Source organism: Bubalus bubalis, chromosome 18 (assembly GCF_019923935.1).
Source record: "Bubalus bubalis isolate 160015118507 breed Murrah chromosome 18, NDDB_SH_1, whole genome shotgun sequence".
NCBI classification, from domain to species: Eukaryota; Metazoa; Chordata; class Mammalia; order Artiodactyla; family Bovidae; genus Bubalus; species Bubalus bubalis.
Window position 1 is genome coordinate 25,167,366 of NC_059174.1, and position 12,976 is coordinate 25,180,341.

Below are 12,976 nucleotides of genomic sequence, written 5' to 3' on the forward strand. Positions count from 1 at the left end.
TAGGGATAGGCCAGATGCCTAGGGTGAGAGGAGGCTCATTTACTGTGGTCACGAGACATGCACGTTTTCCAGGGTGGGAGCCAGTTCCTGGAGGAGATTTGATACACGACATGAATTGCTGCTGGGCCCCTTTCCTCTACCTGTGCCTCTTGGCGTCTCAGAGAAGGTTGGCAGGTAAGAGGGCTTCCCTGAGCTGCAAGAGCCATCCTAGCCCGGACCCCTGACTTTGATGTGAAGCGGGGGTAGCCTCAAACCAAGGGAGATTGAAAAGGGGGCACTTCTGCCCTGGGGCAGCAGCCTGGGGCAGAAGAGCCAGAGGCCAAGGGATGGCCAGGGGTGGGGGATGCTGGGGGGGACAGCTGCAGACAGAGGCTGAGGCGGTTGTTGGACTCGCTCCTCGCAGAGGCGTCCCAGGAGACCCTGTCCTGGATGGAGAGAATGGAGGTGGCAGCCAGGAGCAGGAGCAGCACATCTTTTGCTGAGTGAGTTGGGTATCCCTCCTCGCCTGCCCAGAGTCTACTCTGCCTCCACCCCCAGCCTGTATCTTGACTCGGTGGCCCAGGGTCACTCCAGTGTAGACTGCTCATTCATTTATTCAACACTCATTTACTGAGTACCTACCGTGTGCCAGGCACCAAGCTCTGGAGCTGTGGGATGGACGCACCCCTGTTCTCATTGAGTTTACTGTCTGGTTGGGGGTCCTCAGCTGTGGGTGCCATGAAACCAGTGCAGAATCGTGGGTCTCTGTGCATTTTTCTGGGAAGGGGCTCCAAGAATGGACTGGGCTCTCCAAGGTCTCTGACTCAAAACCCTAGGTGCTCAGGGTGACAGGCTAATGCTGATGACTTAACAGGGAAGTGTGGGGTCTGTGGGGCATTTCAGCCAGTAGGGAGCAGCCAGGGAAGGCTTCTTGGAGGAGGTGGCAATAAAATGGGACCCAAGCAAGAGTTAATGGGAGAAGGAGATGCGGGGGCTGGTGAAGAGGTAAGGGTGTGCCAGGAACACTGTGTGTGCAGATGTTTGGAGTTGGGAGTGACCGGGGTGTGGGATGGGGGAGGCTGTGGAGGGTCCCTCTTGCTTCCATCCTTACTCCGGGGCTCTGGCTGTCTCTCTAACCCTCAGGCTCATTCATGGCCTAGAGTTGAGGCTGCTCAATGCCAGCTTCGGGGGCCACAACCTCACCTTGCAGACGCACATCATCCAGGCACTGGCCTTCAAGCTGAACTGCAACTTCTCTGGCCTCTCTCTGAGCAGTGCCGCTCTGGAGAAGGTCCCCCAGGTCAGAGATGCCCAGGGATTGAGGGTACCCAGAGCCTCTACCCGACAAATGCTCCAGGGGTTGAAGGTCTGGACTTTCCTCAGGGTCTATCACCCACCTTCCCACCAGTCCGGGCTTTGGACTCTGCCTTAATAGCTGTGAGTTGTTCAGTCGCCCATTCGTGTCCAACTCTTTGTGACCCCATGGGCTGCAGCACACCAGACTTCCCTGTCCTTCACTGTCTCCCGGAGTTTGCTCAAACTCATGTCCCTTGAGTCAGTGATGTCATCCAACCATCTTGTCCTCTCGTCCCCTTCTCCTCCTGCCTTCAGTCTTTCCCAGCATCAGGGTCTTTTCCAATGAATCAGTTCTTCACATCAAGTGCCCAAAGTACTGGAGCTTCAGCTTCAGCATCAGTCCTTCCAATGAATATTCAGGGTTGATTTCCTGCTTTTGCAGGTTCCTGGGGTGAGGTAGCCCCCTTTGAGGGCCCTGGTGTGATTCCTGCAGAATGCCTGGGTGTTGGGTGCTGATGTTCCATCCTCAGGGCCCCACTTGAGGGGAGAAAAGACCCCAGCTCAAGACCAGAACAGCCTGAAGGGAAGGCCTAGGATCTTGCAAGTTTGGGTGGAGGCGCAGCCTGGCAGGAGAGGGTTCTGTGGGTGGAGGCTCCAAGATAGGAAGTGCCTGGGGGCAAGGCCGGGAGGGCTCCCTGGTGAGTGGGGAACAGTGAAGTTGCTGTGGGTCCGGAGGACTGTGGACATGGGGCCCAGCCTGTCTCTGGCCCTTTGCAGGCCCGGCCCCAGCATGCCATGCAGTTCCCGGCCGAGCTGACCCAGAATGCCTGCAGGACCCGCTCTAGGGATCTTCGTCTCATCTGTATCTACTTCTCCAGCACCCGCTTTTTCCAGGTCAGCCCCTGCTGGTGGGCCATGAAGGGTGGGTGCTGGCCCCTTCCTGGGGGCTTTGCAGGCATCCATGTCTCCTCCTGGCCTTCTGCAACCTCAGCCAGTCAGCGCCCCTCTCTGGGCCTCCGTTTGAGCAGAATAGTAGGAAGGCACCATTATAATGTGCAAATGAGACTTAAGAAATCTTCTGTGTGTGCGCGTGTCCCTAAACAGGAGGCAGACAAGTAGGTCACAAGATATTTGTCCTCAGAGAACTCTCTATCTCAACAATTAGACCAGGACCTTAGAGACTTAATTTTAGCTCAAGGTTAAGTATAATCATAGAGATTCAAAGGGATGAATGAGTCAGGGTGGGGTCAGGATGGTTCCCAAGGAGCAATCCAGGAGGGCTTCCAGAGGAGGTGCCTTTTAAGCTTGGCTTTGAAAGTGAGTTGGGGTAGGGTGAGGTGGAGAGTACAAGGCTGGAATCCATTTAACAAATGGGAAGTGAGGGTGGAGGTTGTGAGGAGGTGAAAGGGGCAGCAATGTGCAAAGCCTAGGAGGTTGGCACAGCTGAGCACATGAAAGCCATGCTGCTCATTCTCATCCAGGGAGGAGGCTCTTGGACCTCATCCAGGGTCTCCTTGTGTTCCCTCCAGTCAGCCCTTCTTCTCTTGCCCTTCCAGAAAGACATCAACTCATCTCTGCTCAATAACTATGTTCTGGGGGCCCAGCTGAGCCATGGATACGTGAGCAACCTCAGTGAACCAGTGAACATCAGCTTCTGGCACAACCAAAGCCTGGTATTGTTGGGGGACACCCCCATTTCCAGCCCATCCCTACCCTCTTGTAGCTATCCTGTTGAATATTGGTTTGAGCAAACCCAGCCCTGTGGAACTATCTTAGAAAAAAACTGCTTTAAAATTTGAAGTGTTTTGAAAATTCCTGCCAAAGAAATGAGAGAGAAGCTTTTAGTCACTGCATTGGTCAGGATTCTTTGAATCACAAATGATAGAAAAGCAGCTCAAGCCAGCTTGAACACAAAAGGGAATTTATTGCCTCCTGTACATGAAATGTCCAAGACTGCTTCAGGTACAGCTGGATCCAGGAGCTGATACACTGCCATAATGGCTCAGTTTCCATTTCTCAGCAGTGGTTTCCTGCCTTGGCTTTTCATTCTGTGGCAAGATGGCAGCTGAAGTGCTGGACCTCCTTCCCCTCTTCTCAGGGGGCTCTTTCTTGCCAGTGCAAATCAGGATCCCATAACAGATCCTAAAGGTCCAGTTGGATCATGTGTCCATCCCTGAACCATCACTGTTCCCAGGGGGATGGAACATGTGGACTGGCCAGGCTGCGGTCACATGGCCCAGGGACTGGGCTGGACTCATATGACCTGTCATTGGGAGAGGGGTGGGTCCTCAAGGAAAGTACAGACGTTGATGCCAAAAGAAGGAAGAAGGGCTGCTGGGTGGACACAAGCCCTGATGGCATTCCTGCAAAGCCCAGAGCTTCTACACTCTGGCCCTATCTTCACTCAATCTCATCAGAACTGCTCTGCACTCCCAATTTCTCCATCATCATTTCATTTCATTCTTCTGAGCTTTTGCCCCTGCAGTTCCCGCCACCTGGTATGTCCTTGCTCCACTTAGAGAAAATCTGATGTGTCCTTAAGGCCTCAGTCCCCTAGTTGTCCCTTCCCTTCTCAGGACTCCTCCACCCCTCCCTCTGTGGCTTTCCATGGCGTGCCTGTTTCATTTCCCTTACCTCTCCAACCACACGGCTTGGCATCAGGGTTGTCTGTAAATGACTCTCTCCCTCACTGGGACGGGTCTGGATCATCATTGTTCCCATGGGTAGGAGGGGAAGTGGGAGAGTTGATCATAGAGCACCTGCTATATTGGCCAGAGCTGGGTACTCAAGATCCTCATTGTCTTTGATGACTCCACCTTCTGTGTGACTTGAGCATGCGTGCTAAGTTGCTTCAGTCATGTCCGACTCTTTGTGACTCTATGGACTGTAGCCTGCCAGGTTCCTCTGTCCATGGGATTTTCCAGGCAAGAATACTGGAGTGGGTTGCCATGCCCACCTCTAGGGGATCTTCCTGACCCAGGGATTGAACCTGCATCTTTTATGTCTCCTGCATTAGCCACTAACACCAACCGGGAAGCCTGTATCTTGAGTATAAATGATCCCATTTTGCAGATGAATAAACTGAGGCTCAGAGAACCTCTGTGACTTTCCCAGGTCTCTCTCAGAGTCCAGGATGGAGGTGGAGCTGGAATCTGGGTCTGTCTGATGCCAAAGCACAGCTGGTGCCTGGTAAAATGTTGACAAGGGTGCAGCTGAGTCATGTTTGGCTCCCACAATTTCCAGACCCTGATCCATGGCCTTCCCCTCCACCCCTTGGATGCACCCAACTCCAGCATTTCCCCTTAGGAAGGCTACACAGTGACCTGTGTCTTCTGGAAAGAGAGAGCCAGCAAGCACCACTGGGGGGCCTGGAGCCCTGAGGGCTGTCACACAGAGCAGCCCACACCTTCCCAGGTGCTCTGCCGCTGCAACCACCTCACCTACTTTGCTGTTCTTATGGTATGTGTGCATCCAGTCTGGATGAGGGTGGTCAGAGCTGCAGAGGGCCCCACATCTAGGACAGAGCAGAAAGGTAAAAGTTGGTGCAAGGGACAGAAATCCAACTCAAAGGGATTTAAAGGGGGGTTAAAAAAAAAAAAAAACTTATGAGTTCATGTTCCCTAAAAGGTTGGGTTAGGCTTCAGGCATGGCTTGATCCAGGGACTCAATATTACCAAGACAGGACTCTATCTCAGTCTCTCCAATGTGCTTGCTTTGTGCTAGCTTAGTTCTCAGATAGGCTCTCCCCACGGAATAATAATATGGCTGCTAGTGTTTCCTGTTGTAGGTCCTACTAGGGTTCAGGTTTCTTACCAATTCTGCCAGCCAAAATCTTGGGACTGAGTCCCATAGGCCTAGAGTGTGTCACATGTCCATCCCTTAACCAATCACTGTGGGAAGAAGGAGGGAGGGCTCTGATAGGCCAGGCCTGGTGTGCTTGACTGCACATAGCAGGAACAGGGGAGGGTCTACCCCAGTGCCTAAGAGAGTGAAGGTGGGGAGGAAGGAGAGATGGGAGTTGAGAGACTGAAAAGCCACTGTGTCTGCCACGGCTGTTTTCAAGTCAGGATCGCGGATGGGATTGTAGGGGACGGGGGCTTGGAGCTGAAATCTTGTCAGGTCTTTGATTCAGGCAGGGGAGGGCATTTCCATGCTTCTGCCCCTGCCTTTTCTCCCACAGCAACTCTCCCAGGCCCCTGTCCCCGCAGAATTGCTGGCGCCTCTCACCTACATCTCCCTGGTGGGTTGCAGCATCTCCATCGTGGCCTCGCTGCTCACTGTCTTGCTGCACCTCCAGGCCAGGTATTCCCCTGCCCTCATGCAGGGCATCCTGCCCTCTGCTGCCCAGAATGCCTCCTTCTTTTCTACTTGGCCCCGCGAGAGTCAGGTGGGCTTTCCCGGAAGGCAGAAGGCGGGTGGGGGTGGAGTGGAGGCAGGAGACCAGCCTCATTGTGTGTGGCTGCTGTTGGGTCCCTGCCCGAGCCTCTTGACCCGTGTCCCGGTCATTATGTGTCTACGAGCCCAGGGGGCGGCGCTGCCTGGTGACATCCAGGTCGCAGAAGGCCATGCTCCCACCCGCAGGAAGCAGAGTGACTCCGTAACCCGCATCCATATGAACCTGCATGCCTCCGTGCTGCTCCTCAACATCGCCTTCCTGCTGAGCCCTGTGCTGGCCACGCCCCCAGTGCCCGGGGCAGCATGCGTGGTGCTGGCCGCCACCCTGCACTACGCGCTGCTCAGCTGCCTCACCTGGATGGCCATTGAAGGCTTCAACCTCTACCTCCTACTCGGGCGCGTCTACAACGTCTACATCCGCCGATACGTGCTCAAGCTCTGTGCCGTGGGCTGGGGTAAGCACGGTCTCCCTGTTCTCTTGCTTCCTGAGGCTTCCCGCAGGTCTTGGGTGTCTGTCCCCTCTGTCCTTTTCTTTCTCCTCCATTGCCATGACCATGGTCACCATCCCTGCCAACACCCACCACCACTTCCTACATGACTATTCTTATCACCACTTCCACCTCCAGAACGACTCTCATTACCATCTCCAGTACCATCATCAATCACCTCCACCGTAGCCTCCATCACCACCACCGTCCTCATCCTTGTGTTCACCACCATCTCTGGTACCACCGTCATCAGCATCCCTAGCCTCTCTATTGTTTTCTCTGCTGCTGCTGCTAAGTCGCTTCAGTCATGTCTGACTCTGTGCAACCCCATAGATGGCAGGCCACCAGGCTCCCCCGTCCCTGGGATTCTCCAGGCAAGAATACTGGAGTGGGTTGCCATTTCCTTCTCCAATGCGTGAAAGTGAAAAGTGAAAGTGAAGTCGCTCAGTCGTGTCTGACACTTTGTGACCGCATGGACTGCAGCCTACCAGGCTCCTCTGTCCATGGGATTTTCCAGGCAAGAGTACTGGAGTGGGGTGCCATTGCCTTCTCCACCAGTTCCCAGATCCTCTCTCCAATTACCTCCCAGCCACACCCTCCCAGCAGGACCACTACTGCTACAGCTATAATCCCACCGGAGAGCCCTCACTCGTATCAGCCTTCTCTAAGCGTGTATGTGAGCATGGGCACTCAGTTGTGTCGGACTCTTTTGCGACTCCATATACTATAGCCCACCAGGCTTCTCTGTCCATGGGATTTCCCAGGCAAGGATACTAGAGTGGGTTGCCATTTCCTTATCCAGGGGATCTTCCCGACCCAGGGATGGAACCCACGTCGCCTGCATTGGCAGACAGATTCTTTACCACTGCACTACCTGGGAAGATCACCTTCTCTAAAACCACCAGGCGGGCTAATTCCTCTAAGTCTGGACCACACTGACAGTGGTTGGGGGCTCAGAGCAGTCTCTTTCCTTCCCCACTACTTGCCCAGTAGAACTGTTATAGCAGCTCATTTCTGGGATCTCCTGACAAGACACTGAGCCTCTGTTCTACTCCTCAGGGGTCCCGGCCTTCCTAGTGCTGTTCCTTCTTGCCGTCAAGAGCTCAGTTTACGGACCCTGCAAGATCCAACTCTCCGATAGCCACGGAAACAGCACGGGCTTCAAGACCACGTCCATGTGAGTTTGCTCAAGGCTGCGGCAGACTCCCTGGCTCTGGCAGCAGGGTCACTAGGTCCTGGGGCTCTAGATGGGGCATCCTATGGGCGGGGCGCTGGCTGCGGGGCCGGGAGGGGGCTGCGGCTTCCAGAGGGCGTGGTTTCCAGGGGGCTTTGCCTCGCCCTTCGGCTGGTTCCTCAAGGTCTCCCGCTGGATGAGTTATTACATCGCCGCCAGCTAACTTTAGGAAGCACCTGCCTCCTGGCAGCTGTCGGCCAGACCGGCTCCGGCTCTCAGGCTCTGCGGTGGAGCTCAGCTTGTACCCGACTCTCCTTTCTCCTCATCACCTTGCTTCGCTCACTCTCTTGGCTCCTCCCCACCCCCAACCCGTGCGTAGGATGGCACCGCCAGCCCTCAAACCCTCCTGGTCAGAGAAGAGAGTGTTGTGGGGGCCGGGAACAACCCAGGGACCGGGCACAGCGTATGTGTGTGGGAGAGAGGGGGGTCTCTTGGGGGCTCTGAGGGACAGACTCTGCCCGTCCTTCCAGTGCCCTAGGACATTAATCTTTTCCTTGTGATGAAATGTTTCTAACAGGCGACATAGAAGGAACAGCTTAATAACTCCCTGTACACCCATCACCAGCAGATGGCCATGTGGCCTTTTCCCCTCTCCTGACTGAGATCAGCTCAGGCCTGCTCAGGGCTGACTGATCCTCACAGCGGGAGCAGGTGCTATTGTCAGCCCTTGTTTTACTGTCGGGGAAACTGAGGCACAGGCAACTGAGGAGCCCTGCCCAGGGAGACCCAGTGGGGGCAGGCAGAGGTGGGACTTGGTCACAGGCAGGCTGACTCCCCAACCTCTGCCCACCCCAGCCTCCGGAAAGTGAGGGTTCTGGGCACAATGTGGGGCTTTTCAATTCAGTTCAGTCACTCAATCGTGCCCGACTCTTTGCGGCCCCAGGGACTGCAGCACGCCAGGCCTCCCTGTCCATCACCAACTCCCGGAGTTTACTCAAACTCATGTCCATCCTGTCGGTGAAGCCATCCAGCCATCTCATCCTCTGTCGTCCCTTCTCCTCCTGCCTTCATTTTTTCCCAGCATCTGGGTCTTTTCCAATGAGTCAGTTCTTCACATCAGGTGGCCAGAGTATTGGAGCTTCAGCATCAGTCCTTCCAATGAATATTCAGGACTGATTTCCTTTAGGATGGGCTGTTTGGATCTCCTTGCAGTCCAAGGGACTCTCAAGAGTCTTCTCTAACACCACAGTTCAAAAAAAAGAAGGCTGAGTGCCAAAGAATTGATGCTTTTCAACTGTGGTGTTTGAGAGTGAGGCTGAGGTGAAGTTAATTCCTCTCACTGTGAGGGTTGGGTGGTTTTTCTGAGGAAGTGTGACTTAGGACTCTTTGAATGTGTGTTTTATTATAGAACTTGCTGACATGGGCAAAATAACTGAAGTGACGCTTCCATAGGACAGGAAGTGGGTCAGTGCAGAGGTGTTAGTGAGCCCCCCAACTAAGAACTGGCTTCTCCTGAGTCTTCCTCACCTCTCCCCCTCTCCTCTCACCCTGCATTTTGCAACTTTCATTCACTTGCATTTAAAAAACCCTTACTACATATGTATGTATTCTTTACAAATTTTTTTTACATGTTTTATTTTTTAAGTTGAAGTATGATTGACATATAGTGAAAGTGAAAGTCGCTCAGTAGTGTCCAACTCTGCTACAACCATGGACTATAAAGTTCATGGAATTCTCCAGGCCAGAATACTGGAGTGGGTAGTCTTTCCCTTCTCCAGGGGATCTTCCCAACCCAGGGATCAAACCCAGGTCTCCTGCATTGCAGGTGGATTCTTTACCAGCTGAGCCACAAGGGAAGCCCAAGAATACTGGAGTGGGTAGCCTATCCCTTCTCCAGTGGATCTTCCTAGCCCAGGAATTGAATCGGGGTCTCCTGCATTGCAGGCAGATTCTTTACCACCTGAGCTATCAGGGAAGCCCTATAACATTTGACATATAACACTATATTAATTACAGGTACACAGCATAATGATTTGATATTTATATATATATTGCAAAATGACCATGCAATATGTGTAGTTACATCCATCACCATATGTAGTTATAGAATTTATTTTTCTGTGGTAAGAACTCTACTCTCTTAGCAACTTTCAAATATGCAATGCAGTATTATTATTTATTTTTATTTTATTTTGAACTTTTTGGCCGCACTTCACAGCATGTGGGATCTTAGTTCATGGACCAGGGATTGAACCTGTGCGCCCTGAAGTGGACGCGTGGAGTCTTAACCGCTGGTGGTGGTTGTTGTTCAGTTGCCCAGTCGTGTCCACCTCTTTGCAACCCCATGGACTGTGGCACACCAGGCTTCCGTGTCCTTCACTATCTCTGGGAGTTTGCTCAGACTTATGTCCATTGAGTCAGTGATGCCATCCAACCATCTCATCCTCTGTCATCCCCTTCTCCTCTGCCCTCAATCTTTCCCAGCATCAAGGTCTCTTCCAAGAAAGACCCTTAATGGCTGGACTGCCAGGGAATTCCCTTGCAATGCAGTAGTATTAACGATAGTCATCATACTGTACATTAGATCCCCAAGACTTACTTATTTTATAACTGGAGGTTTGTACCTTTGACCCACTTTACCCATTTTTTACCCACCCCCACACCCTGTGGCCTGGCTGGAAAGCCAGGTTCTGGATTTTGCCATGTGTGCGGTCAGGCAAGAAATGATGGGGACAGGATTCAGGAGACAGTCCAGAGGCCTAGGAGACGGTGGCTTCCCTGCCTCGGGCCTTGGGAGCCATACCCACCCCAGCACTTACCCATCCCCTGCAGATGCTGGGTGCAGAGCTCCTGGGTGCACAGTGTCCTGGTCATGGGCTATGGTGGCCTCACGTCCCTTTTCAACCTGGTGGTGCTGGCCTGGGCGCTGAGGGTCCTGAACAAACTGCGGGCACAGGAGAAGGCGCCAGGCACCCGGGCCTGCCGGGACACCGTCACCGTGCTGGGTCTCACCGTGCTGCTGGGTACCACCTGGGCCTTGGCCTTCTTCTCCTTCAGTGTCTTCCTGCTGCCGCAGCTCTTCCTCTTCACCATCTTCAACTCGCTCTACGGTAGGGCCTGTGGACAGCATGGAGGAAACCCCTGGGGGCTGGGTGGTGGACAGCAGGTACTGGTCTACTGCTGAAGGGCTCCAGGTCAGGGGCTGAAATCTGGCCCCAAACAGGCTGGTTTGGGGCTACACCAGCCCACAGGAAGGGAGCACCACCTTGTAATTTGCACAAAGGCAACCTATGGGCTTGCAGAGGCTGGTCCTCCGGCTCCTATGCTCCATCCCTTTTGACTTCCTACAGTGAGGGCTTCTGAGAATTACTCCTGGGCCTCAGGGAGGCCTGGCTCGCCCCGACCAAGAAGGTGCCTGGATTTGGAGGGAGGCCCCACGTGCTCCGTGGTGCTTCCACTGACCAGTCTTTTGCTTGCAGGTTTCTTCCTCTTCCTGTGGTTCTGCTCTCAGAGGTGCCGCTCAGAGGCAGAGGCCGAGGCAGAGATGGAGGTGTTCACCTCCCAGATGGTGCAGTAGTCTGGACTACCTGGACTTTCTGGCCCGGAGCTCCCAGCCTCTCTGGCTGCCTGCAGAAGAGAAGATGGCAGCCCAGCTGCTGGAGGCCAGAGGCCACTGTTGCCTCTTGGGGGCCTTTTCCACCTCCATGACTTCCCCAGGCCCGGGGGCAGGATGTTGCTCTACCTCCTCTGGCAATCTGCTCCGAGGCAAGTCAACCCCACCTGGGGGCAGCCAACTCGCCCCTGGTGCCTCGGCCCAGCTGGCCAGGCCTGTGACCAGAGCACTGGTCACGGAGTCAAAAGGTCATGTTTCAGCGCCTGGCTCTGAGTCTCACTGTCTGACCTTGGACCTGTCATTTCTCACTGACCCTCAGTTTCCACATCTGTGACCTGGGGACAGATGGCTCTGGTCTTGCCCTGTCCCAGAGTTCTATGAAGATTAAATGAGACCAGGGAGGAAGAGGTCATAGTGGGGTGGGGCAGCTGGCCTAGGGCAGCTGGGGGCAGGGTCTTGACCAGCCTGTCCTGGAAAGGCCTGCTGGGCCCTGCTTCCTTCCTTGAGGAGAGGGTCATCCCAGGCCGAAGTCCCCAGCCCAGTGCTTAGAGACCCACCTCGTGTTTGAGACCTCATCAGCCTGTGTCCGAAGTTTCTTTTCCTTTTGCTCCCAGATTATGTGGACTAACTCCAAGCCCACCTTTCCCGAAGATCAGAAAATCCTGTCCTTCCCAGAGGCTCCTCCTCCAGTGCTCCCCAGGCCCCTATAGGACATTTAGACTAGTGACTGGGGCCATAGGACTTCCTGGAGGTGGGAGGGGAGTGCCTCATTCCCCTCCATCTGAGCTCCAGTGGCCAGGCATTTTGATGACTGGGCAGGTTTGAATTTCCCCTGGTAGGTGTGAGGATGTGTGTTCTAAATCTCACATTTGTTGGTATATACTCTTGGAGCTGGGAGGCGCCTACAGTGTTATAAATTGGTATAAATTATGCAAGCCTTTTGTCATGCTGCACATTCTTGTTTTCTTCTTACTTGCTATGTTAGCTGTTACTGTTGTAGAGAATCACCATTGCCCTTGACCTGTCCTGATAGACGGAGTGGGAGACCACTCAGGAAGCCAGCGCATTTCCCAGACTTTCCACCAGGGGGCGATGTTGGTCCACATCAGAAGCCGTGGGGTCCAAAACCAATGGAGATGCTGTGGTCACCTGTCTGTGGAGATGACACACCAGATGGAGAGGCCCTGCCTCCAGGACTGTGCGTGCTGAGTGACCAGCAGGAGGAATGCCAGTCCTGCCTACATAGCCATTTCTCTTTCCCAACACAGCTGCCCGCTCTGGCTCTTGGTGTCTCGTGCTCTGGGCGTATCTGGCACTGGAGCTGTGGGCTGGGACAGGTTCTCAGAGACTGGCTCCGGGCCATCAGACAGATTTTGGTGGCTTTGAACATCACAGGGCGGGAACTGGAGCCAGATCCCTTTTCTCCCAGGGGGACCCTCTGCCCTCTGTTCATTTCTTACACGAATAGCCTTTCATTCGGTGGTGAATGGTTCAATTCCAGAGCTAGATGGCCTGGGATCAAATGCCAGCCCTGCCACTTGTCAGCTGTGTGACCATGGACAAACCATTCCACCTGTCTGTGCCTGAGTTTTCCCATCTGTAAGACAGGGGTAATAGTAATACCTATTTAGAAGGTTAAATAAAATAACCCATATAAAGAGGCTTCAGTTCAGTTCAGTTGCTCAGTCCTGTCCAACTTTTTGCAACCCCATGAATCGCAGCACACCAGGCCTCCCTGTCCATCACCAACTCCTGGAGTTCACTCAAACTCATGTCCATCGAGTCAGTGATGCCATCCAGCCATCTCATCTTCTGTCGTCCTCTTCTCCTCCTGCCCCCAATCCCTCCCAGCATCAGAGTCTTTTCCAATGAGTCAACTCTTCGCATGAGGTGGCCAAAGTATTGGAGTTTCAGCTTTAGCATCAGTCCTTCCAAAGAACACCCGGGACTGATCTCCTTTAGAATGGACTGGTTATAAAGAGACTTAGCAGAGGGTAAGTAAGTGCTCAGTGAATGGTTACCGCTGTCATT

The 12,976-nt window shown here is 53.8% G+C and overlaps 1 protein-coding gene across 7 annotated transcripts in view; it reads left to right on the forward strand.

Annotated features, from left to right (window-relative positions):
* The window catches only part of ADGRG5 (adhesion G protein-coupled receptor G5), a 29,082-nt gene extending 16,465 nt beyond the window's left edge, over positions 1-12,617 (forward strand). For 3 of the 7 annotated variants that reach the window (XM_025268722.3, XM_044931918.2, XM_044931919.2), the window contains 10 exons: positions 73-174; positions 404-482; positions 1,123-1,279; positions 2,053-2,169; positions 2,832-2,948; positions 4,582-4,734; positions 5,456-6,125; positions 7,218-7,335; positions 10,165-10,442; positions 10,812-12,617. In XM_025268722.3, the coding sequence (XP_025124507.2) occupies positions 73-174; positions 404-482; positions 1,123-1,279; positions 2,053-2,169; positions 2,832-2,948; positions 4,582-4,734; positions 5,456-6,125; positions 7,218-7,335; positions 10,165-10,442; positions 10,812-10,909 (1,889 nt within the window). In that variant the 3' untranslated portion in view covers positions 10,910-12,617. Of the gene's footprint in view, positions 1-72; positions 175-403; positions 483-1,122; positions 1,280-2,052; positions 2,170-2,831; positions 2,949-4,581; positions 4,735-5,455; positions 6,126-7,217; positions 7,336-10,164; positions 10,443-10,811 lie in introns of those variants that run through there. The other 4 variants (XM_025268727.3, XM_044931922.2, XM_044931920.2 and 1 more) reach the window with 4 other exon arrangements.
* Positions 12,618-12,976: the final 359 nt, after the last annotated feature.